This window comes from Psammomys obesus, unplaced genomic scaffold (genome assembly GCF_907164565.1).
Source record: "Psammomys obesus unplaced genomic scaffold, mPsaObe1.curated_primary_1811, whole genome shotgun sequence".
Lineage (NCBI taxonomy): Eukaryota > Metazoa > Chordata > Mammalia > Rodentia > Muridae > Psammomys > Psammomys obesus.
The window spans coordinates 28280065-28307144 of NW_026596051.1; the positions used below are offsets into that span (position 1 = coordinate 28280065).

Sequence of the window (27080 nt, forward strand, 5' to 3'; positions counted from 1 at the left end):
ACACACACACACACACACACACACACACACACACACACACACACATTCTCTAACAGTAATCTACACAGGCTTGCTGCTGTTTCTGCAGCTGCCAGTCCCTGAATCTGTCATATATAACCCAGTGTCTGGTAATCGTAGTTTCTTCTTCGGAGGAGTCTTCAGTGTTCCAGATCTTTCCTTTACCTTGTATTCTAAAGTGCTGTGAGGTACCCCATAGATTCCTTGTGCTTTGGAAACACTCATTTTTCCACTCATTACCATTGCAATAGCCTCTTCCATTATTTCATGATCATACTGTCGATAGCGGCCACGTTTTTTCCTGGGCTGCTTGTTATCTTTACGGTCCAGTCCATCTTCAGTGTTTTCAGAGGTTCCATCAATTGTTCCATTTTTAGAATTAAGACACAAAGGAGAGAGGTCCCCATGTAGAAAGTAAGAGTCAACACTTGAGTGAGTTACAGGCCCAGAACATTCTATTTTGTTCTGTTTAGGGAGTATATTTTTCAGTTTTTGGAGAGCTGAGCCTTCAAGGACTGAAGAGGTTTTGGAAACTTGATACATGACATCCAGCAGACCAGAACCATCAGCTTGTGATTTTGAAACTGAGTTTACTCGTAGCTGAGGAATTTTTAACTGTACAGTAGGATTTGAAGTTTCATATTGAAGGCTTTCGTTTTTTTCTTTAAACTGAGTAACCATTTTCTGTAGCGTTAACTGATGGAGGTAACTGGAAGCTGTTGGGAATTTTAATTCTGAGGTTTCAAGTAGGTTGAGTTTACTTTTTTCTGTGCGCTCTGCTTGAGCTCTTGCCCACAAGGCTACTTTTTGCAGCACAGCACAAGTTTCTTTACTTTCCTTATATGAGTAACTATCATTGAAATCTCGAGTTTTGTTTTTAAAAGATGCAGGCTTCCCTGCTGGTAAGGCTTCTAAGTGGAGAAGTAATGTTTTTTGAGGTATGCCATAAAGTATGCCTGCTTTATTTATGTCCAGTGCTCCAGACTGAATGTCTTTCAAAGCTTTTGAGAGCAAACCATCTGCAAACTCAGCACTTCTTTCCACATAGTCCTCTCTGTTTCTGTGTAGTCTCCTGGATGGATGGAATGAAACGATGGTAAACTGATGTATGAGAGACTCTCACACAGCTATGGAAGGGGAGGGTCCACTCCTTTATTATACTCCTTGCTTAGGTAACATCACTGCTTATGAGACTTTAGGTCTGTGAGATGTAGTAGTTACTCCTTATCAAAGCAAAGGCTACAGTCCGGGTAGGACAATGTGTCAATGATACGGTGGCCTCAATGGGCAGACCTTCCAAGAACATAAAGTCCTAACTGAGATTTGTAAAAATATTTTCATGATGTTGCTATTCCTCTGAAAGCTGCTTGCAGAGCAACACTTATAATTTTTATTTACAATTAGAGTTCCAGTATTAAAATACCCAAATCCTAAAGGAGTTTTTGTTAGTAGAAACGTGACGTTACCGCTAAACAAGTAATAAAAGAGTAAACCCATTTAAAGGAAATTTGTAGCAGCAAGAACACTTCCAAACACAGACATGTCAGTTCCACAGACTCATTTTCCTCTACATAAAAACTTAAGATCTGAAAAAAGATGTATATGAATAATTTCATTTTAGAATGTTACTATATTTCAAAAGTAATTTTGTAATCTTCTAATCTGTTATACCTGTGTCTCCAGCTCTATTACAGCCTTAGCTGAAATAAATTCATCTCAGAGTTAAATGGGACAAAAATATTTCTATGCAATTAATGAAAAGATGCAAAAGATAAAAAAATCCAAAAATCCAACAGAACAGCATTTCACTAGTAATTATTTATTAAATTAATTTAGTGACAGTTTTAAAGACATGAAAGGACTTTTCTGTGGTGATTACTAAATCAATGTTAAGTTGTCTGCCACCACACTAAAGCAAAAACTAAATATATATATGCTAGTTTTAGAATTAGTAACTATAGCAGTTTTAGAAATGCTTCATTTTTTTTAAACCTAAATACTAAAATTACATATTTCCCTGAAAATTGCCTCTTGAGTATTTCAAGTTCTCTTACTTGTCTTGCTTCTTAGTTTGTATCCCATGATTAAATTGATCATTTTAGTAACATGAATTGAAGTTTGGTGATTGTTCTGATAACTTTTCTTTAACAGAAAGAAAAAAGAAAGAGAAAGGACAAATGAAGGTATGAGAGAGACAAACTTATGAGTGACAAAAAATTCTGAAGGAAAACTATGTCAGTCCTACTCAGCACAGTCACTTTATTAATACTGAATTATATTTCCTAGATATTGCTTACCCAGCCACTGCATTTTCAGAAGCAGGATCACATATGGATGACTCTTCAGTTTTTATGCTGGTTTTCTTTGTAGAGAGATCTAACACTCCATCCCCTATAATTATTGCAAGAGAAAAAACTTTATATTTGCAATAGGATACCAGTTCTTATATTTCCCTATCTTAAGTACGGATGTTATAACTTCAACACTTATTTGATCTGCTTTTAGAAACAAGACATGACTGGGAAGGCATTATGTCAGGAAAAAGAGGAAAGCTGGTACTGCAACATGGTAAAGAAAAAAGGAACAAATACATGATTTGTTTAAAATCAACTTTTGGTAACCTTCCCACCATTCTTCAGTGTTAAGTCAATTTGACAGCTCATCCATGAGTACTTTCTCTCAAGTCTGGCACTTTGGGAAATCTGAAACAATGCAAGTTATAAAAGAAAGAATAAGATGTGTTATGCACGAGAACTGAATAACTACTTATGTAGTACTTTAAACTGCTGGAACATACAACAATTAAACCTATACCTATGTTATATCTAAGACTAGATGAAAATACTACATATAACAGTATAGAACTAGGATAGACAACTGCTATAAAACAAACTATTCAGTATAATTTCATTAAAATGTAGTTATCATAGATATAATATTGAATTTTCACAAATAAAAAACTTGAAATGATTCTGAAATTGTTACCAGGAGAAGGCCAGCACAGATGCCCATTAACTTAACATCCAACAACAAATATGTCAAGAATACACATATTTCTATATGCTAAAAAAAAAAAAAAGAGAAACCTCTGGAAAGGAATCAAGTAGGAAAAATAGCTGCTTAAACCTAAAAACATAACAAGGCCAAAGAAAACTGACTGACTTTTATAGTAACTAAATCAATTCACAAATACAATAAAGTGCCTGGCAAGGCATAAAGATGAATGAATAAAACACCTCTTTTGTAGAAATGAATAATCATTCAGCAAATGCTGTCACAAAACAATGTGACAGAATAGCAGCACAAACACACACCCCCCCCCAAAGCATGTAAAATGCCCATTTTCATGGCCCTTAGTATTAAGTAAGACAATCCAGTCTGCCCAATGCTACACCAGTGATGACAGTGCTGCTTAGGAAGACACTGCAGTGCAAGCTGAGAGGGGAGGCTGGGCTGAGGGGATCAAGTCCACATGTCCACATATTCACACACATCTTATTATGTTTTAAAAGCAAGGACATACTACCTAGCAAAGGCTAGGCAATTAACTTACTGACTAGCCCAGGTTGACCTCTAACTTGTGATCTCCTGCCTTAGTGTTCTGAGTGCTAGAATTATATGTGTGGGCACCATACCCAGTATAGGAGTCAGTTTTATGTGACTGTTATTAAATAGGATCTTGAACAAGGTGAGGGTTCTCAAGCAAGCAGATATGTTGGAGAAGGCTCTAAATGAAATGATTTGTATAAAAGGACTTCCTCCTACAATTGCACAGTTTTAAAGGAACACTAGGATGGAAGCTAGGATGGCTAGAGAAGAACAAGTAGGCTAAAATTGAGGTAAAAGAAAAGTAAGGAGGCTAAAACTGAGGTAAGGTCAGAAGTGTAGAAGGATATCATACAGGGCCATATAGCTATGGTTTCATGCTGAGTACTATTATGGAGACATGAAGTCACTAAAGGAGTCCAACAGACTGACAATATTTCATCTTTATAAAGCATCAATGCTGTGTGGACAGTAGACCACAAAGGCCTGGGGAATAGGGAAAAATATCTGGAAAGCTCTATGCTGTTTCTCATCCCTAAGGTTCCACACTTAAGTCCTTTTCTTTTGCTTAGAGGAGTCCTACTATTCTCCCCTCACAGTCATAGTGATTCATCTCAAATCTTATGAATCACTCAATCATTTTGGGCATAATTTGGGTTTGGAGGATTGTCATCATTCTAGGTTTCCATTATAGCATTGCTATATGATTATTTACCATTTAGCAGACCATCTTCTACTTGCTATGATTACACAACCAGCATATCTACTTTATTCAGTAAAATATCACTCTGCCTGGAAGAGTGCCTAGCCCAAATGCTCAGAACTACTTGCTAAACAAAGAATTGAAAACCTGGAAGAAACATAGTGTTGAGTTCTAAGTTAGAACACGTAGATCAGAAGAATAAAGGAGGGAGGTGAAGTTCCTGCTACATAAAAACTGTTACTCCAACTATCTTGACCAGTTTACCCATTCAGCCTAATTTTATGTTTAGTTTTCACCAAAATCTGTATTTCTCTTGCATCTAACTACTTGTACTTAGTTCCTCACAAATGCTACAGGATACCTTATCTTCAAACTGCAATAGAGCATTCCCTGTCTAGGACGTTCTTTCCAGCGCAGACTGTCACAAAGCTACTCACTCTCAAGGTACAGATCTCTTGAGAGCAAAGGCCCCTTTCCTCATGCCAGCACACCACTGTGCACTAACTGACTTATTTTATATGAACTGTTGTCTTGCTTACATATATGCCTGCGCACCACGTGTGTGCTTGATGCCCATGGAAGTCAGAAAGGTTATCAAATGCCTAAAACTGGAGTTAGAAATGGTTGTGAGTCAGCATGTGGGTATTGGAATGGAACCTGGGCCCACTGCAGTAGCAGCAAGTATTTTAACTGCTGAACCATCTCTCCAGTCCCCACGAAAGGATTCTTCAAGAGGACTAAATTAATATTCATTAAAATTAATGAATGAATAATACTGTTTATCTATGTTTTATTACCTCATTTCTGTTAATTATAAATGGAAGTTTTACTATTTCAAGAACATTTCAGAGCATTTTCAAGTTAGATTTTAATATATAAAACTTACAGAGTGGGCGGAGAAAATACATTTTTTTGCTAACTCTAATTGTTATCTAAGGTTTCAGAACAAATTAACAAATCTCTATAATTTTAAATTCTTCTAGACTTTTAGTGTATTTAATTAAATTTATGAATTCTACAAAATACAAAATCTCTCTTCATATACAGTGTGAAATAGGTAGTGACATTCTGGCTGGGACAATATAGCTTTCTTTTCCATTTCAATCACTATCACATAGAGAAATTAAAATTAATACCAATTTTTAAACTGGATGAATTCTCTCTAAGTCTTATTCTACCCTTTAATCATATCGAACTATTGATTCCTGACCTTTTCCTCTTTAGAAGTTTAAACGTGATAACACGTTAGGCCCTCACCATAAACGAGCTGACTATATTACATATGAAAAGGCTGGTTCTAAAAGGATTCTATAAGGGAACATATTATAGTCTATCTAGTGAAAATGGAAACATCCTCCAATATATTTGTCATACTAGACTGAAAAATATCAGTCTATGACCATTTACATCGCAAACACAAGCTTAGAATGTATTACATTCTAATATGCATTACAGATTTTTAGATAAAATTTAGAAAGCAACAGAAAATATCACATTTCCTTAGTGTTACCATTCATATTAAAGTATTTTGCTACTACTTCTTTTTCAAGCATAAAGTCTAAGTACTAATGACTAATTCAGTAGATAAGAACTATGGAGTCACTATTCTCTCACGATACACTTGAAGAAGTAACACTGCATTCTCTTTAATACACTGTAGCTAACTTTCTGCTCACCTGTTAGTAGGAATCCATGTCTAGTTTTCTGTCTTAGAGACAATGCTGATGTAAGCACCTAAGTGTCACCTTATGTTCAAGTTATAAGGACCTTCTCTAACTAACACCTACAAGTCAAAGTGCCAGACAATGATCCATGCAGTTTCAACATTAGTAGGTATTTGAAATATTCATAATTAAAACAGTACATTTAGCATGCAATTTATGTGATTTTTCTAAAGCACATAAAACTACTTTCCATATAAATGCATAAGTTGGTGGTATTAGCAAATTAGTCAAAGAGAAGTTAAAAGATTTAAAGAGAATGTAACTATATTGTTAGATATGCATTTGCTCTTTATGAGAAAACAAATTAGAAATGCATGAGTCTATGGTACATTAATTAATTTTAAATGATTAGCACATGGTTATTGTGCTGCATTTTTCTATATGTTTAATGCCCAGAGAATAAACACAACACTGTTTTTATTTACTAGTTGCAGGCTGCCATTTAATATCACAATTTACTTGCCTGTGACCAAATCCTACTGAAAATATTTAAAAGACAGGCCAATATAACTTTCCAATAAGGACATATAATTATTTGTACATATGGCACCAGAGATAAATTCAGAAGTAGATTGATATTTGAAAATTTAAGCCATGACAATGCTGAACAATTTCTTCAGCAACAACACTTTACTAGTCCTTCTGTCAAAACAATTGCTTACAAACAGTTCTTGTCTTTTTCTTGCAAATTATTGACAAGGAATTCTTTAATACAAAACTTTTTCCAAACTTTTAAGATTATAATTCTTTTTCATCTCTTTATAGATTTTTTTTTTGTTGTTGTTATATGGTACTCTACTAGCCTTGCCAATTTCTACACACCTTTCAGCATCATCCCCTACTTAGTTGTCTTTCCAAATCTCACAGCATCTTATGTATGTCAGTTCTATACTATGTCATCTTCATGTAATTTGCTTATTCTAAATCCATAAATCCAGTAGCATCTGAGGGGTACACAGAGTTTGAATTTAAACTTTATAGCTAATATTTAATCTTCATAGTCGATAAAGTAAAACTATTTAACAGATTTTATTACAGTATTCATTTCTTAAATAATGGCGTGAAAGTGGTAGTAATTCAAAAATTATTGTCTTCATTATTAACCCGTATTGGTTTAATCAATTACGGTTACGTATAGCACATATAACTAACACAGCACTATAACATCATCTGGGAAAGAGTGTTAGCAGTTTCCCCCCAAAAGCTAAAAGTGACCTTTTAATCAATTATCTCATTGGTTGGATTCTAAAAATCTTAAAGACTTTTTTCAAAAATGTCTAGATAATCATTAATGCCTACTTTATTTTAATATTAACTGAAAAAAAAAACATTTGTTAGCTCCTCACAATATTACTGGTTTCTAGTTGCTATACAATGCAAATCATGAGGTTCAGTTCATACTTGACTATGGACATGAATTCAAAAGTCTTTGAAGCCACATTATCATGGATATTAAACATACAAAATAAAGTATGACTCAATGCATGAAGGACAGTGAATATAAATGAACAGGAAACTATTTTATATTGTATGGACAAAGAAAGTTTTCAAAAATTAAATTCCACAAAAATGTTAAAATTATTACTAGTAATGAAACTGTTGCCATAATCACTGCTTACTACAAAGTAATGTCTTTATCATTAAAAATGTCTTAGGGCTTCCTCACTTTACCTCTCTAGCCATTCTTTAATTATCTCTTCAAACAGGACCCTTCCTCTCCTCCTCACTCATAAGCATTTGGCTCTGCAGTTGTCTTACTGTATTCTTAGGTGAAGCTGTTAATCATGGGTATTTAACTAACTGACAGCATATATTTGTAGTTTCATAAAATCAAAAATATATAAAGCTATACTTCTTTTCTATGACGGAAAGTATGCAAAGTGCTTTGCCGTATTTGACTGGATGGTCAAGGGACTTAGAAAATGCATGACTGGAAAACTGGTGAGAAAGGCTTTGAGGAACATGGATAGACCTCTTTAAATGGGCAAAGGACATAAGGTTATTTCTAGTCCATGTAAATGTTCATCAAAAGGTTACTTTTTTATTTTATTTTTTAATATTAATTAAAGTTTATTTACTTTGTATCCCCAGCTGTAGCCCTCTCCCTCATTCCCTCCTAACCCCACACTCCCTCCCTCATCTCCTCCCTGCCCCTTTCTAAGTTCACTGATAGGGGAGTTCCTCCTCCCTTTCCATCTGATCCTAGTTTATCAGGTTTCATCAGGACTAGCTGCAGTGTCCTCTTCTGTGGCCTAGCAAGGCTGCTCTTCCCTCAGGGCGGGGGGTGGGGTGGTGGAGCCTGTCAAAGAGCCAGCCACTGAGTTCATGTCAGAGACAGTCTCTGTTTCCCTGACTAGGGAATCCACTTGATTACTAAGCTGCCATGGGCTGCGTCGGAGAGGGGTTCTAGGTTACATCCAACCATGGTCCTTGGTAAAGGTTACTCTTTAAGAGAGGAATTCAATAATCAAGTAGACAGGATGACCCACTCTGCAATCAGCCTTTCTCTGGCCATCCTGCTTATTATTACTGAACAATGGGCCCATGAAAAAAGTGGCCATATTGGAGAGATGGAGTTATGCATAGGCTCAACAACATGGACTTCCACTTAATAAGGCTGGCCTGACTACAGCTGCTGCTGAGTGCCAAATCATCCAGTAGCAGAGACCAACACTGAGCCCCTAATATGGTACTATTCTTTGGTGTGGCCATTCAGTGACTTGGTGGTATATTATCTACATTAGACCACTTCCTTCATGGAGAGGGTAATGCTTTGTCCTTATTGGAGTAGGTATTTATTCTGGTTATGGATGTTCATTTCCTGCATATAATGCTTCTCTGTCCACACTAACATCATTAGCATAGTATTCCACACAACATCACTTTTGAATCAGGAACTCATTTCATAGCCAGGGAAGTTTGACAGTATACCAAATATCATGGACTCCACTGGTCATATCATGTTCCCTACAATCTTGAAGCACTGGCTTTACAGAAGAGTAGAAATGCCTTTTTAAACACTGTTACAACACTAAATAGGTGGCAATAACCCGGAGCTCTAGAGAATGTTATCTAGAAGGCAGTGTATGTTTTCAATCAGTGTCCAATATATGGTATTGTTTCTTCTATAGCTAGGATTAATGGGTAACAGGAGGTACCACTCACTATCACCCCTAGTGATCCATGGGGAAAATATTTCCTTCCTGTTCCTCGATTTTAGTGGCCTAGAAGTTTTGGTTCCAGAGGAGGGAATATTTCTATTAGGAAACACAGCAAACATTCCACTGAACTGGAAGCTAAGCCTGCCTACTAGCTTTTTTGGGCTTTTGATGGTATTTAAATTAAAAGACTGATAAGAAAGGAACAACAGCAATTAGAGAAAGGACCTACTGGTTAGAACACTGGCTGTTCTTCTAGACAGTGGCTTAAAACAATCAGTAACTCAAGTTCCAGGTATTCTGATGCTTGCTCACTTCTGGCTTCTGCAGGCAATTCACACAAGCAGTACATAGGCATGCATGCAGGTAAAACCATACACATAAAGAAATCTTTAAAAAGAAAGAAAGAAAAGAAAGAAAGAAAGAAAGGGAGGGAGAAAGTGAAAGAGACAGGAAGGGAATGAGGAAGGGAGGGAGAAAGGAAGGAAGGTCGAAAGAAAAGGTGTTTGAATGGGGTGACTGATCCAGAGTACAGGAGGAAATTGGACGGGTCTCTACAATGGAGGTAGAGAAGATTACATCTGGAGTGTAGGTGCTTCTTTAGGGTGTCTTTTGGTGCTTCCATGTTCTATTACTAAAGTCAACAGGAAACAATATAGGCAGGATGACAAAGGGCATAAACCCCTCAAGAATGAAGGTATGGGTCACCCCTCCAGTGAAAGAAGCAAGACTTGCTAAGGTGTTTGCCGAGGGTAGAGGAAATAAAGAAGGGGTAGTAGAGAAGGTAATTATAAAACCAGCTAAGGCCACATGACCTGTTACAAAAATAGCTGATATGAATATTTCTGTCTTACTTTGTTATAAACATGTTTGTACACAAATACACATATATTAAGCCAATATCTGTTTCCTTTGTTTATTATGGAATGTAACACTGATTGAAGTATATCAGTGGTTTTTGTAAATCTATATTATTATATTTAAATTATGAGAACCTAAAAGACCAAGCATTCTTCAAAGGACTTTGCTACCTCGTCTAAAATATGTATTTGTGGTAGTACATGGGATAGTTATATCATGTTAGGCAAATTTATGTCCTGGTTAGTGTTTGCATTTGGAAACTAAGCATAATACAAGGAGATTCTGCAACTGGGTGCCAAACTGACTAGAGTGGACTTGTGATAACTACTGTTGGGTATTAACGTGGTATAAAGTAGTGTTACCTCAGAAAGTGGGAATCTCAATTGAGGAATTGTCTCTATCAGATTGGCCTGTGGGACTGTCTATGGGGAATTTTCTTGATTAATGATTGACGTGGGAGGGCTCAGAATACTGTGAGCAGTTCCATTCTGGGTAGATGACCCTGGGTTGTTTAAGAAGGAAACTGAGCATGCCATAAAAACAAGCAGCCATGGTTCTTGCCTCTGCTCCTGCTTGACTTCCTGGCCTGATTTCCCTCAATCAATATGCAGGATATGTAAGTCAACTATACCCTTTCTGCCCCAAGCTGCTTTGGTTATGCTGTTTATCAGAGCAACAGAAAGCAACTAGGACAGACAGTATTGTACTAATAGTGTAATTTAACACATTACAGTTCATACAACAAACAACATTACTGTTTTATTAATATTAATTTTCTAATTACAGGACAAAATGATTAATGGTCAATTAGGCTGCAAAGGTCACACGGCTACAAGTTGTGAAAACTGCACTCATATTCTATAAACTTTGTTACTCAAAATTCTATTCTGTACAGTGTTCTGAACAGCAAATGTGCTTTTCACATTTACTCCTTAACTTTTTTATGAACAGTGTATGGTACAGAGCTATTTACAGACCTACTGTCAACCTCCTTCTGGGTGTGTAACCAGTTGCCTTGCAACACTTACAGAATAGGAAGGACCTCTTCCTCAGTGATTTATACTGACACTTGTATTGTACTAAGATTTCAGTAATTCCTTGGGAATTTCTGAGCTTTCACTGAATTATATTCTAACCAAAATGATCCAGTTTTAATTACTTCACTTTAAGTCCTTTATGGGTCTTAAAGCAAACTTTTCATTACCTTGATTTTGTTATTCTTGTCTCTTTAAGACTTGTTTGTCAATTTTAAAATCAGGAAGTAATTTCACTTTAGTAAAATCAACAAACTAGTAAAATTCTGACTGGACATTAAATCTGCAAAAGCATTCTTAATCAGCTGAAATATAAGCACTTGCTTTGGAATTTTTTTAAATTACTAATAGTCAGTAAGTTCTATGATATTCTTTATAGGGTCTTATACAGGTTATCCATTTCATTTTTGGTATTTATTTATTATAATTTTACTCTTTTTTTTCTTTCAAGACATGACTCATGTAGTCCAGGTTGGTCTTGAACTTCTTTTTTTTTTTTTTAATTTTATTTTTTTCTTATCAGTTACATTTTATTAATTCTGTATCCCAGCCATGTCCCGATCCCTCATTCCTTCCCAGTCCCTCCCTCCCTCCCTCCCTCCCACCATGCCCCTTTCCAAGTCCACTGATAGCGGGGGACCTCCTCCCCATTCATCTGATCCTGTTTTATCAGGTATCTTCAGGACTGGCTGCAAAGCCCTCCTCTGTGGCCTAACAGGACTGCTCCTCCCTTGGGGGGTGGGGAGGCCAAAGAGACAGTCATTGAGTTCCTGTTAGAAATAGTCCTTGTTCCCCTCACTATGGGAAACCAATTGGTTACTGAGCTACCACACGATACATTTGAGCAGAGGTTCTAGGTTATATCCATACATGGTCCTTGGTTGAATGTCAGTCTCAGAAAAGACCCTGTGCCCAGATATATTTGGTCCTTGTGGAGCTCCTATCCTTTCCCCATCAGACTAACTCCCCTTCTTTCTGGTCTTGAACTTCTTATCTTCCTGCCTCTGCCGTCTATTTGCTAAGATCATGGAATTGCATAATACCTTACTATATTCAACTTGAGGAAATTTAGTATTTTGTTTTTTTAATTAAATTTTTATTATTTTTTATATTAATTACAGTTTATTTACTTTGTATTCCAGCTGTAGCCCCCTCCTTCACTCCCTCCCAAACCCACCCTCTCTCCCTTATCTCCTTCCTGCCCCTCTCTAAGTCCACTGATGGGGGAGGGCCTCCTCCCTTTCCATCTGATTTTAGCTTATCAGGTCTCTTCAGGACTGGCTGCAATGTCCTCCTCTGTGGCCTAGCTAGGCTGCTCCTCCCTGGGGGGGGGGGGGGGGGAGAAGGAGGTCAAATAGCCAGCCATTGAGTTCATGTTGGAGACAGTCCCTGTTCCCCTAACTAGGGAACCCACTTGGATACTGAGCTGTGATAGGCTACATCTGGGCAGGGGTTCTAGGTTATATCCATTCATGGTCCTTGGTTGGAGAAACAGTGTCAGAAAAGACTCCTGTGCCGAGATATATTTGGTCCTTGTGGAGCTCCTGTCCTCTCCAGGCCATACGAACTTCCCCTTCTTTCATATGATTCCCTGCACTCTGCCCAAGGTTTGGTTATAAGTCACAGCATCTGTTTTGATACACTGCTAGGGGCCCTCTGTGGTAGGCTTCTGTCCTATTACTTATTTTCTCCTGTTTCCAATGGGAATTTAGTATTTTGAACTTATGTTTTTAAGTTTCAATTTTCCTTTTTGTTTGCCATCTTTTCCTATTTGCAACGATAAGTCTGTCAAACACTAAGGTTCATGTTCTATCCTGTAGAATGCTAACCTCGAGAGGAGATATCAAGTGCACACAGCAAATAAAAAAATTTAAAACCCTGTGCTTTACATTAAGTCCTATATTGCAGATATATTTTACCTTTCTTATAACCTAATAACAATATTTCTCAGGAACATAACTATTCAGTCTAAAATTAGGAACCACATATGGGGGATTACTCCCATGTTTAACATTGATGGGTCTTTAGAGACTGTCTCTTTTAAACATTGCCTGCTGTGCTCATTCCATAAGAGTCTTAGCCCTGGGGCTGGAGAGATGGCTCAGTGGTTAAGAGCACCGACTGCTCTTCCAGAGGACCCAAGTTCAAATCCCAGCCTCCACCTGGTGGTTCACAGCTGTCTATAATTCCAAGATCTAACATTCTCACATAGACATACATGCAGGCAAACACCAATGCACATAAAAATGAAAATAAATAAATTAAAAAAAAGTCTTAGCACCACTGCATTCTAGGATCATTTCAGTGACTTTTTTTTTTTTTTTAAATTATCTTTTTTCCATTTTCTGAGTCCTGTTTGATGAGCATCCCTGGAGCATTACCTACACTCTAATGAAGCATGGGGTAAGTCAGGAATGAAACCTCTTTTTTTTTTTTTTTTTTTTTCTTCACAGCTTCCAAGAAGTGACATGATCCCTAAACCATGTTAATAAAAGCTACTTGTTCTGATTTCCAAATAAGCCATTTATTTGGTATCCTCCCTTCATTCTTAAAAGCCCCCTACCCCCTTTTTTTGGTGAGTGGTCTTCTGTGAAGTCACAGGTATATTACAAATAAACTCTATTTAACATATTCAACATGGTAATGTATCTTTGTATGTTTTAAATTATAGGATTGTAGTGTATTTATGACATGTACAACTGTCTCCTTTCTTAGTTATAAAACAAAAAACAAACAAATAAAACTGTGGTTGGGAAGGATGTGGAGAGATGGCCCAGCAGTTTAAAGCAATTGATGCTAGGACCTGAGTTTGAATCTTCGCACCCATATGGTGGCTCACACTATCTGTAATCCTAGTTTCAAAGAAGGTCCAACATTCTCTTCTGACTTCTGAACTCACATGGCATGCATGTGGTATGCTGAAATACATGTAGACAAACCATTCATACACATAAGACAAATAAATCTAAAAAAAATGAAGAAAAAATACCGGATGGTAAACCATGTGCTTATTTTGTATCTCAGTTCAGAAACTAAAGAGCCAATACTAAACTAATATTTTTGGCTTTCTACTAGAAATACAATTCTTTCTCATAGTATCTCTTTATACACATCCTTTATTTTTAACTTGCTCAATGAGATTCTTAATGTATACTCTATTTTGAAAAAACAAGAGACACATTCAAATTTTCTTTTATAAACTATTAAAAATGTACTATACGGAGCTGGAGAGATGGCGCATAGTTAAGAGCATGTACTGTTCTTCAGAACACCTGGGGTTGTGTCCCAGCACCCATAGTAGCAGTCCCCTCTTTTGGCTGCCCTGGGTACCTGCACACACAGGTGCACTGCCACCATGCATCAGTAAGTTAAGTAAAAGATAAATCTTTAAAAACTGCATCACAAGGTTTAAAATTTTTATCTCTCTGGTCTACACCATGCAAATGAAACAGGAAAGAAAGATAATGTTCCCTATGAACACAAAACACATCCATGTTTAAATACTTTAAAACAAAAATATAAGTATCACATGCTAGACAACATACCTTGCTGAGCAGCTTGCTCCTGCGTTCGAGTCACAGTGAGGTCTAAGGGGCCTTCTTGTTCATCTTGAAGGCAGTTCTCTGCTTGGTTCATCTGGATACTTTTACATATGAGATTCGCTCCAATAGAACCATTTCTATTTTCTTGAATTTTACCACTTTTTGAAATGTATTCAATTGCAAACTGACGTATCATCTTTTTCATTAATTCCTGAGCAACTAAGGGAATGTTAGGATCACAGTTCTGAGGAAGATCTGGGGAAGAAATAAATGTAATATTATTAAGAGACAAATATGAATAACCTTAGAGTTTTACAAAGAAATGACATTATCAGTTCTAGTGGCAGTCCACAGTGGCCAGTAGTTTCTGTAACTCAGAAATAGCAACTATGTACATGTGCTTTAGCATTTCTTCTGAAATGTGACTTAAAAGAAATTCATTTTTTTATTGCCATTCCAAACAAAAGTACAGATCAAATAATTAGGCACAGGAGCAGGACTTACCGCTATAATTACATGTTCATTCAAACACTCTATTAGATATTAAACACATTTTATTAGACAGTTAAACTATATTTAGTATTTGAATACAAAACTTATCTATGAACAAAAGGTATGCAATATACAGCATACATCAGTGACTAAGAAGACATCTGAACTTCAGAACTCTTTACCAATCAATTTTGTTTTTACATGCTGTCAAATGTGTTTGTATTGCCCTCAATCATCATCAAGGATTTATTTCCTGTTACACAGAAAAATGATCACTATAAAGAACAACAGGTAAATACAGTGACATAGACAGTGGTCATCAAGATTCAAGGTTTGCCAATATCCTGTCACACTTGCTTACTTAAATTTGTAGCGCCACTGCAGAAAATAAGCTATATGAAATTTGTGTATTTTACTTATATATATATAAAATCTCAGCAAGTCTCCTATAAAAGAGTGGTATTATTTACTACTGAAGATCTTTGATCCTACAAAACATGTCATTACCTATAACCATAGTCAAGTGTTCATACAGGCATGCGTGCACACACATGGAAACACTCTCACAGACAGACACACATGGACACATACACATAGACACATACTCTCTCTTCTGGCAGAAACCTGAAAAATGGGTGGGAAATTAATCAAATGACTTCATTGTATTAAGTATACGATAATCATGGGTCATCTACAAACACTGAGTAACAACAATAACAAAAAAGTACAACTTAAGGTCTATGTAAGGGAGTTTAAGCTCAGGTTTATAGTTAAGTGGCACATACAGGTTATATATAAATGCCATGCTGTTTACATAAGATTTAAGCAGCTATGGATTCTAGCTTTAAGATGTTGTGGCAGGGGTGGTCTAGAAAGCACTACTCCATATGTACTGAGTCAAAGGTGCTATTTATCTAGAAAAGGAAGAATGCTGACACCTAGAAAAGGGTCTACTGTCCCTGCCCAAGATGGACTTCATAATTTTTTGCCTCATCTCTTTTCAAAGCTAACTAACAAACGAACAAAACAACTTAAAATGATATCAGAAACTGGAGAACTTAATACATAATTATTATATAATACCAAATCCTTTGGTTTGTTCTTGCTAATTTAGTTAAAATGAAAAAGGTGATTAACTTAAGGAATAAAAACTATCAAGCTATGGTTATTTAAAAATTCTCACATATACAGAAAGAACAAGTGATCAAATTAATGAGTGGTTATTCAGGTAGGAGATGCAGCTAACAGTGCTTGAAAGTTTAAGGCTCTAAACATATACCCAAGGGAAAAAAATCAAATCGATAACCCCATGTCTCACACTAAAAGGAAATAAGTTAAAAACCAAATCAAAGCAAGTATAATATAAACAGATAAATGGCCAGAGGAGAAATCAATAAAATATAAAATGGAAAAATAGAGATCAATGAAACTAAAAGTTTATTACTTACAAAATAAAAAAATAAAAAAAAAACCAGAAAACATTAACTAGACTGATAATGAAAAGCCAGATAAGCTCAACTTTAAGGGAAAATACAGAAATACAAGGAAATACAATAAAATCAATACTTCCATAAATTAGATAACCTAGGCAAAATAATCCAATTTCTAGAAGAACACAATCTGGCTAACTGACTCAAAAAATACCAGAAAGTCTGAGTAGACTTAAAGCAAGTACAGATAAGATCAATAAACAAAAACAATCAACAAAGAAATAAAAAAATCCAGGAACAGATGTTTTCAATGGCTATTTTGCCCTCAGACAAGAATTAATTCCAACTGTTTGAAAATGATTTAGACAAAAGCAGCTACACTTCTCACTCATTCTATAAAGCTATTAACCTGATATCAAGACAAAACATGAATTCTGAACAAACACTCTCAAAAAAAATTACCCATCAACACACATTAGAGAGAGAGAAATATCAACAAAACGGTATCAACAAGAGGTCAGCAATACACAAAAAGGACTCTGAACAACAAAATTGAAGGGCTTTTCCAATGAACTGGAGTTTGTGTAGTTATTGTAAAACTGTCTATTAACAGAATACAATATAGAAAAGCATCATCTCCATAAATGAAAAAAAAAAAAAGCCCTGAACAAGCCTTGATGATTAAAACACCGAAACCCACCAACTCACTAGGAATAAAAGACAACTAACTTCAATTCACACAACATAGGTAACATCATCAATGGTTACAGATGTTCTGTTTTCTTATTTCCTTTTTGATCTGAGGAAGGAAGAGTCTCACTTCTTTGTAAGACATCTCACTATGTAGTTGTTCTGTTGGACATGAATTTGCAATCTTCCTGCAAGTTTTCTGTTTTTCCAGACTCCTGGGTATAGAATTAAAGGAATGGGCCAGAGAGCACAACTTCTTTTTAATATTATGTTATAATTATATTATATAATATCTAATATTATCTCTTTTTAATTATGTTGTACTTAACTAAAATATTAAACTCTTTATGACCAACTTATACATTTAATAATTTTTGAATGTTATTCTTAGCCTGTAGTATTTTGATTCAGAGATTCAGAACTATTATGGATTATCTGTTAGCAATACTTTCTTGTTTGAAATTCATTGTGTTTAGTGTTAATGTTATTATATATGAATGGTCAGTCTCTTAGTGCTTACTTATTTATATTTTAAAAGATTTATTTGTCTATAATTGTGTATGCATGCCCATGTGTCTGTGTGTAGCTTAGTGCACTGGAATGCAGGTGTCCATGAAGGCCAGAAGAGGATGCCATATCCCCTATAGGTATGGTTGTGAGCCAACTGATATAATGCTGCGGAATCAAACTGAGGTCTTCTGCAAGAGCAGCAAGCACATTAACCACTGAGCATTCTCTCTAGTCCCTACCAGTCTTTATTTTTGTCTAGCTTTTTATATGTGCTGAGACCTCTGTGAAAAACATTTAAGTAATGAATTTATGATACTTGATAATGTATTTTAACAGATTAGATAACTGATATTTCCATTTACACTTTCCTCACTGTTAAAGTGTCAGTTTTTCTTTCAAAATGTTCTATTTACTATTTTCCTTCTACTGGTTTAGAAGTAATATCAATTCTTTCATTATTTACTGGATGCTTTTACAAGCATATCTTCCTTGTAAATGTCTACACTTGACATATTTGTCCCATTAAATGTGATGAACGGTGCTTTAGTTCTGGTCATGCCACTCTAGTTTACATGGTGGTGTTTGGCATCAGTCACCTCCCTCATTCTTTCCCACCTAACTATCATTAAACACATAATAGCTATTTTGTTCTACCTTTTGTTTCTTTTTTATTTTTCAATATAAATCTTTTATTCCCAAAGACACTCCAACTTGTACTTATAATTCAGGATTTTGTTTCTAAGGCAGGGTAACTTAAGTCTTATTCATCAGCCTGCTGCACAGTTCCCTTTTCAGACACACAGATACCATCCAAAAACTTTCTGACATTCTTGTTTTTAACTGTTGTGGCTTGCTGAATCAGAGCCACTGAATTTGAAACAAGTTCAATATAATTTTCTTTAAGGATTAATTCATCCCTCGGGGCTTGAGAGACAAGACAAGCAATACCTGTCCTCATATGAACCCTGCAGATGTATTTTTCACCCAAGAAAATTTGGATTTCAACCAAAGACCCATTCTCCTGAATAACAACGTTGATGGGGAAGTGAGCATACACAGACCTCATCTTGTAGCGGAAGCCCAGTGTAACCCTTGATCATGTTCTGAACATGACTGCGGATGGTTCTGACAGTGGCCAGTTTCTTTCTGTTGCCCCACCATTTGTCAACCTGGAGCCCTTTCTTTTTCTTTCCAAGATGACTCAGCTCTGCATTGATGTGATTGAAGTTCCTCTGCCGAGCTCCCCTGGGGCCCTTCACAATGACTGTGTGCCCCTTCAGAGTGATGTCAACTGTCTGATTGCTGAGAATGGTCTTCATTCTCACAGTTGATGGGGCAAAGAGCTACCTTTTATTTCTTAACACATTTAATGCCTTCAACTCATGGCAGAATTATCCATGGCTTCTTCAGATTTCAGCCTTTCAGAAACTCTTGCTATATGCAATATACTGTTTAAAAGTTAAGTTTTAAATTTCTACTGTAGTGACTTTTATTTTTAGATAATTTGCTTGTTTACTTTGTATATGCTGTATTGTTAAAACCATTCTTTAAACATTTTTAGAGATTTATTTATTTTTGAGGCGGGTCACATCTCTGGCTGGCCTGAAACTCACTGTGTGCCACTATGTGTAGCTGTATTTATTTTTGCATATGAGTTTGGCCTACATGAATGTATATACATCACTAGCATGCCTGATGTCCAGGGTGGTCAGAAGAGGCATTCAATCCCCTGGAATTGGAGTGATAGATGCTTATAAACCACCAACATGTTGGTGCTGGAAGTAAACCCACGTCCTCTGAAAGAGCTCTTAACTGCTGAGCCACCTCTACAGTCCCAGACTGTACTAGCTTTTAACCTATGCTTTCATTCTTAACATTTTATTTAAAAACACCTTAAGGTTTTATTCATGTTATATAGTACCATGTGCATGCTTGATGCTCACGGAGGCCAGAGGGCATGTCAGATACCTGACAACTGGTGTTTTAGATGATTTTGTGCCACTATGTGAGGGCTGGAAATCTAACCTAGTACCTCTGCAAGAACAAGTGATTTCAACTGCTCCAGACACAAACCTTCTCATTTGTGTATTTAAGTCTTTGAGCGTCTGGTCTTGCTCTTTATTATTTTCTTACAATACTTTTGCAAAGAGCCTTACTTTCTTCTGTATGTTATGATCTATTTATTTTGAGGGAAAGTAAACATTCTAAAGAACTTTGTACCTGGGAATGTTCTGAGGTTAATTTTGGATGTGTTCTTGTCTGCTTGTTTTATTTTATCAAATCCTGAAGGAGTCTGACCCATAATTATAAATTTCTCAGTGTAAATTTGGAATTTTAATGTTAAGGAACCTCCTGAACAAGCCTAATGACCTGAGTTCAGATGCTCATTGAAAGCCTGGACACAGTGTTCTCAGTGCGTCCCTGTGGGAGATCTGACGCAGAGACATGAGAGTCTCGAAAGCTTGTCAGTGGGCTAACCTGGTTTTGCAGCCTCCAACAAGGTGAAAAGATAAGGGCACCCACAGAGGGCATGTGCCTCCCTGATAAATTACATTTTTCTTTCTTGTCTATACAGTTTTATGCTGCTTTTATCCCAGCATTTTGTTTTAGTGACACTCTTACATTCTAAGATTTCTAAGATTTATTTCTAGGGACAAAAGAGTCCCTTGATAATAAATTCCCATTATATGAAAGGATATTTTAAATTAATCAGTCAAATTTCCTAAGCATTTGTTATTAATGAACTGATGATTCATTTAAAAACAAAATTTCCATATGCATTATATTGTAAATACGCAAGTCATTCAGATGTGATAAACCTGAGAGTAAAACCTCTTAGGCCATTCATTCATCCTGAAAGAAACATTTTTTTATTTCTTTTCCTGATGCCTAGATACTCTAGTGTCATATAAGGTCTAGAAAGCATATGAAAACAATGAAAGCAAAAACTAGATTATGGGGAAAAAAACCCAAAACATCATGTGTTTACATTACTAAAGACTGAAATAAAGAATACAGTTTGTATTTTATACCTTAAAAAACAAAACAAAACAAAAAAAAAAAAAAAACAAGTTCATCTGGTTCTTTGAAGACAATCAGGGTGATAGCCCCTAACTATGACATTAAGAGTAAGAAAAAATATACAAGCTTACCAGAATTAGAAATAAAAGGAGTAATTATTATAGATGCCAGTTAATTTAGGAGAAATAAAAATTATGACTATGTTCATGCTGAAAAATTTACTAATACTTGGGAATCGATTGATTTCTTGGAAAGCAGTGAGCCAACACCTACAAACAAAACAAAACAGGTTGTAGTGGTACATGCCTTTAATCCCAGCAGAGGAAGAGCTTGGCAGATCTCTGAGTTTGAGGCCAGCTTCATCTACAGAGTTCCAGGACAGCCAAGGCAAGTACATAAAAAAAACCCTGTCTCAGAAAATAAAAACAAAACAAAACAAAATCCAGATAATCTGAATGGCTTGTAGCTTTTGTTTAAAAAAAAACAAAACATTAATAATACAAAGTAAACACCAATTCAGATTATTTTACCGCTGAATTTTACCAACATTTGAGGAACAAATTCACCAATTGCCTAAAATGTCTTCTAAAAAGTAGAATTTGAATTTAAGAGATGTATATGCCTCTGCCTCCTGAGTGCTGGGATAAAAGGCATGTACCTCACTGCCTGGCAAAGTAAATCTCCCCCCGCCCCCCCGGGCCGAGACAGGATTTCTGTGTAGCTCTGGCTATCCTGGAACTCACTTTGTAGACCACTCTGGCCTCAGAGATCTGCCTGTCTCTGCTTCTTAAGGCACTGGGATTAAAGATGTGTGCTACTACCACTAGGCTCAAAGAGTCTTTTCAACAAAGCACAGGAACAACTTGATACCCACCTGCAAAGAAACAAACTAAATGCATACCTTTCAACAAACATTAAGTCAAAGTATCAAGGTACAGATATGCCTAAATGCAAAATGCAAAGCCATTACAGCTCTAGATGGTAACATTAGGAGAAACATAGGAGACCAAGATATTAACAACAACATCGGGAACCCGATTCCTGGAAAATAAACAAATGAATGTAGTGAACTTCATTTACTGTTGGCGGCAAAGTAAAATGAAAGTTATTTAGTAGCAGAATATTGACAGGTTTGTGCAATATATAGGTTTACACAGGAGTTTGGCATTTTTTTGCAAATCTAAAAGGAAACTTACCATATGATCTAGTCTTTGTCTACATAAATGATATAAAGGAAAGAATTTAAAGTTCATGGCCAGTATAAATTAAATAGTGTGTTTATCCTATATTATATGTGTAATAAATATCCACTTAGAAGTGAGTGTATATCATGTGTGTCTTTCTGCTTCTCGGATACCTCACTCAGGATGATATTTTCTAGATCCCACCATTTGCCTGAAAATTTCATGATTTCCTTGTTTTTAATCACTGAGTAGTATTCCAATGTATAAATGTACTACAATTTCTGTATCCATTCTTCAATTGAGGGACATCTGGGTTGTTTCTAGGTTCTGGCTATTACAAATAAAGCTGCTACAAACATGGCTGAGCAAATGTCTTGTTGTGTACTTGAGCATATTTTGGATATATGCTTAGGAGTGGTATAGCTGAATCTTGAGGAAGCACTATTCCTAATTGTCTGAGAAAGCTCCAGATAAATTTCCAAAGTGGTTGTACCAGTTTACATTCCCACCAGCAATGGAGGAGGGTTCCCTTTCTCCACATCCTCTCCAGCATGTGTTGTCACTTGAGTTTTTGATCTTAGCCATTCTGATGGGTGTAAAGTGAAATCTCACGGTCATTTTCTTGTCTTAGACATATAATATAGGATAAACATACTAAAATCTGTACACCTAAAGAAGCTAAGCAAGACGGAGGACCCTGGGTAATATGAACAATCCTCACTCAGAAAGGCAAAAAGGATGGAAATCGGAAGACAGAGAAAACAGGAAACAGGACAGGAGCCTACCACAGAGGGCCTCTGAAAGACTCTACCCAGCAGGGTATCAAAGAAGATGCTGAGGCTCATAACTAAACTTTGGGCAGAGTGCAGGGAATCTTATAAAAGAAGGGGGAGATAGAAAGACCTGGAGGGGACAGGAGCTCCACAAGGAGAGCAACAGAATCAAAATATCTGGGCACAGGGTTCTTTTCTGAGACTGATACTCCAACCAAGGACCATGCATGGAGATAACCTAGAACCCCTGCACAGATGAAGCCCATGGTAGCTCAGTATCCAAGTGGGTTCCCTAGTAAGGGGAATATGGACTGTCTCTGACATGAACTAAGTGGATGGCTCTTTGAACACCTCCCCCTGAGTGGGGGAGCAGCCTTACCAGGCCACAGAGGAAGATAATGAAACCAGTCCTGATGAGACCAGATAGGCTAGGGTCAGATGGAAGGGGAGGAGGACCTCCTCTATATCAGTGGACTTGGAGAGGGGCATGGGAGATGAGGAGGATTGGGAGGGAATAAGGGAAGGGGCTATAGCTGACATACAAAATAAATAAACTGTAATTAATGTAAAAAATAAAAATGAAAAATAAGATAGTGAAACCCCATCTGAAAATATAAAATAAGATCTGTTAATAAAAAAAAAATTAGAAAGACTGAATGAAAAATCTGCACTTTGTTTCCATAGTCTTTCTTAAAAATTTATTCAGTAGATGGCACCAGAGATCCTTTAGAACAGTGGTTCTCAACCTTTCTAAAGCTGCAAATCTTTAATGGCATTTCTCATGTTATGATGACCCTCAACCATAAAATTATTGTTGTTGCTATTTCATAACTTTAATTTTGCTACTGTTATGAATTGTAATGTAAGTGCCTGATATATAGGATGTATTTTCATTGTTACAAACTGAACATAATTAAAGCACAATGATTAATCAAAAAATAATATGAATTATATATTGTGAAATATTTATTTCTAATTACAAATAACTGAAATTTTATTTTGAGGCATGGTATAGCATTGGTAACAGTCTTAATATAGCAATAGTAAACTACATTGCTACATTTTACGACAGTGTGCATAAAAATCCAACGTCAGTGCGACGGTTGAGATTGCTTCTTTCTGACCAGATCAGAAATTCTTGGGGTAGTCTTTGTAAGAGCACAATGAAGATCATCTTTCACAAGTTTATTTCTGTATTTAGACTTCATAACCAACAAGCTGGAGAACCGTGTTTCACAAAGATATGTTGTTGTAAACGGAAGAAGACACAGACAGAAAGAATATGACTATAAACACTTGATACAGAATTGTATAACTGGCACTGTAGAAAAATAAGATCTTGCTGCATCCATGTTAGTAAGCTCAATGAACTCCTCTTGTGTTGTTTTAAGAACATCTTCAACTTTGACTGTGAATGGGCTCCCACCAAGTGCAAATTAGAAATTATCATCATAATCCTTTTATCTGGTTCAATGTTATTTAGACCTTTTCAAACAAGTCAAGGCATGTTGCATTTAATTCTTCCATGCAATGTGGGAAAGGTGTCAACCAAGTATTTTCTGCAAATCACTTTTATCTCTGAAAAGTGCTTTGAACTGTGATTTTGTTTCTGATAAAAAATGTTTTGAGTTCTTAAATCTCAAAAACACGTTTTCAAACTTTTGCTCTTGACAACTATCTCACTTTAGTATTAAATAGCGAAGCTTTGTTTGGTGTATCCAACTTGTTGCACAGTTTTGAAAACAGTGGACTGTTAAAAACTACTCGCCTTGACAGAACTTATGATGCTTTTCATTACTTCTTGTAACTCTGTGGCAATGTCTTCATTGCTAATATTTACCAATGAATTATTCAGTGAATTAATGTCTTTTGGTGACTCATTTATTACCAAACGTTGAAATCCAGATCAACATTCTAGTGAGCTGGAACACAGTCTGTGCAAACACCACAAACCTTCTGATTTTTTTTTTTTTTTAGAAATAAACCGTGTCAAATACATCATGTGCAAAGGTTATTTCAAGAGGTTTACAAAAAAGAAACTCATCTTTAAAGTTGCCATCATTAATACACCCCCCCGTAAACCAGTAACTGTGAACAGTTTGCAACAGCTATAGATTCATCAAGCTGGATACCAAATATTGGAAGTGGAGCGCTTTTAAATTTCCTGGATTACCTAAGCAGGAATATCAGCAGACATGTCATCTATTCTTTCGTAGACAGTGTTGTCAGATAAGGAAATTGCCCTCAATTGTGTAACAAATTCATCTCCAATCTTAACAATGTCTTTGGCCACTGGCAACAGTAAGTCCTCAGCAATGATGTTAGGTTTTATAGTTCTAGCAATTCTAAGTGCCACCTGTTTTTTATTTTTTTTCTTAACAAAATTCTCAATAGAGGAATATCAAATGGCAGAGAAACACTCAAAGAAATGCTCAACATCCTTAGTCATCAGGGAAATGCAAATCAAAATGACCCTGAGATTTCACCTTACACCCATCAGAATGGCTAAGATCAAAAACTCAAGTGACAACACATGCTGGAGAGGATGTGGAGAAAGGGGAACCCTCCACCATTGCTGGAGGGAATGTAAACTTGTACAACCACTATGGAAATCAATTTGGCACTTTCTCAGACAATTAGGAATAGTGCTACCTCAAGATCCGGCTATACCATTCCTAGAAATATATCCAAAATATGCTCAAGTATACAACAGGGACATTTGCTCAACCACGTTTGTAGCAGCTTTATTTGTAATAGCCAGAACATGAAAACAACCCAGATGTCCCTCAACTGAGGAACGGATACAGAAATTGTGGTACATTTACACAATGGAATACAACTCAGCAATTAAAAACAAGGAAATCATGAAATTTTCAGGTGAATGGTGGGAATTAAAAAAGATCATCCTCAGTGAGAGATCCCAGAAACAGACACACTCATAAGTGGGTATTTACTCACTTATAAGTGGATATTAGACATATAATATAGGATAATCATACTAAAATCTGTACACCTAAAGAAGCTTAACAAGAAGGAGGACCCTGGGTAAGATGCTCAACTTCATTCAGAAAAGTAAATGGGATAGATATCAGAAGAAGGTGAAAATAAAGGAGCCTACAATAGAGGGCTTCTGAAAGACTCTACCCAGCAGGGTATTAAAGCAGATGCTGAGAATCACAGCCAAACTTTGGGCAGAGTTCAGGGAATCGTAAAAAAGAAGGGGGAGATAGAAAAACCTGGAAGGGCGTGGAGCTCCACAAGGAGAACAACAGAAACAATAAATCTGGGCCTAGGGATCTTTTCTGAAACTGACACCCCAACCAAGGACCATTCATTGAGATAACCTAGACCCCCTGTAGAGGTAGCCTATGGCAGGACACTCTCCAAATGGGCTCCCTAGTAGGGGGAGCAGGGGTTGTCTCTGACATTAACTCAGTGGCTGGCTCTTTGATCATCTCCCCCTGAGGGGGTTGCAGCTTGACCAGGCCACAGAGGAAGACTATGAAAGACAGTCCTGATGAACTAGATAGGGTAGGGTCAGATAGAAGGGGAGAAGGTCCTCCACTCTAAGTGGACTGGGGAAGGGGGAGGAGATGAGGGAGGGAGGGATTGGGAGGGGACGAGGGTGGGATGCAAAGTGAGTAAGCTGTAATAAATAAAAAATTATATTACAAAAAACCCCAAATCTCAATCATTTGATTTTACCAATGGATACTTGGGGGCCACAAGCTGGGGCGAAAAGCCTGCTAGCTCAGAGAGGCAGATAAAGAACCCAGCTGACCTTCCTCCCTAGCCAACTTCCCAGTAAGAATTGCCCTTGTCCATGCCATCTCAAAAAAAAACCTCCCTCAAACTCAATGTCCCTCCCTTCTACTTCCCATGTGTCTCTCTATAGGTCCTCCTGATTTCCTATTCCTATGTATTTTTTTTTTTTTTTCTTAATAATCCTATGTTTACTTCCCATCAACTCAGATCACCCTGCTTATTGTTCTCTGGTTGACTTTAATCCTGTTTACAATATTCAAGCAGAAAGCTCTTGGATTAAAGGTGTGTGCTAAATCTGAGCCACATTACAACTAATAAGTAACCCTCTGAGGGTTCACAAATATCTTGCAACATTTCCTCTTTTTGTTTGAAAGAGGAAATTTCCTTTTTCCTAAAAAAAAAAAAAAAAAAAAGGAAAGGTTTTAACTTGAACACAGCAAAACTACTTAGAATAATGAAGCTATTTCTGTCAAGCTTTCCACAGTATTTTGCATGGTTGTCTTTGGGAGTTTTAGGATTAAGTATTTTTGAGTTCAAAGTTCTGTACAATGATTTGACTGTCTTTAGCAGTTTGTAGTCTAACGCTGATCTTTGGGTGGTATTTGTCAGGTTAGTGGTAATCCTGGCGA

The 27080-nt window shown here is 36.5% G+C and overlaps 1 protein-coding gene and 1 pseudogene across 5 annotated transcripts in view; both read right to left on the minus strand.

Moving 5' to 3' along the window:
• The window catches only part of Lcorl (ligand dependent nuclear receptor corepressor like), a 154853-nt gene that overhangs the window by 30067 nt on the left and 97706 nt on the right, over positions 1 to 27080 (minus strand). For 3 of the 5 annotated variants that reach the window (XM_055624221.1, XM_055624224.1, XM_055624222.1), the window contains 2 exons: positions 14590 to 14841; positions 2316 to 2409 (listed from right to left, as the gene is read on the minus strand). In XM_055624221.1, coding sequence (XP_055480196.1) covers positions 2316 to 2409; positions 14590 to 14841 — 346 coding nt within the window. Of the gene's footprint in view, positions 1 to 6; positions 1091 to 2315; positions 2410 to 14589; positions 14842 to 27080 lie in introns of those variants that run through there. The other 2 variants (XM_055624223.1, XM_055624226.1) reach the window with 2 other exon arrangements.
• LOC129689085 (60S ribosomal protein L9-like) lies at positions 18469 to 19027 on the minus strand (annotated as a pseudogene).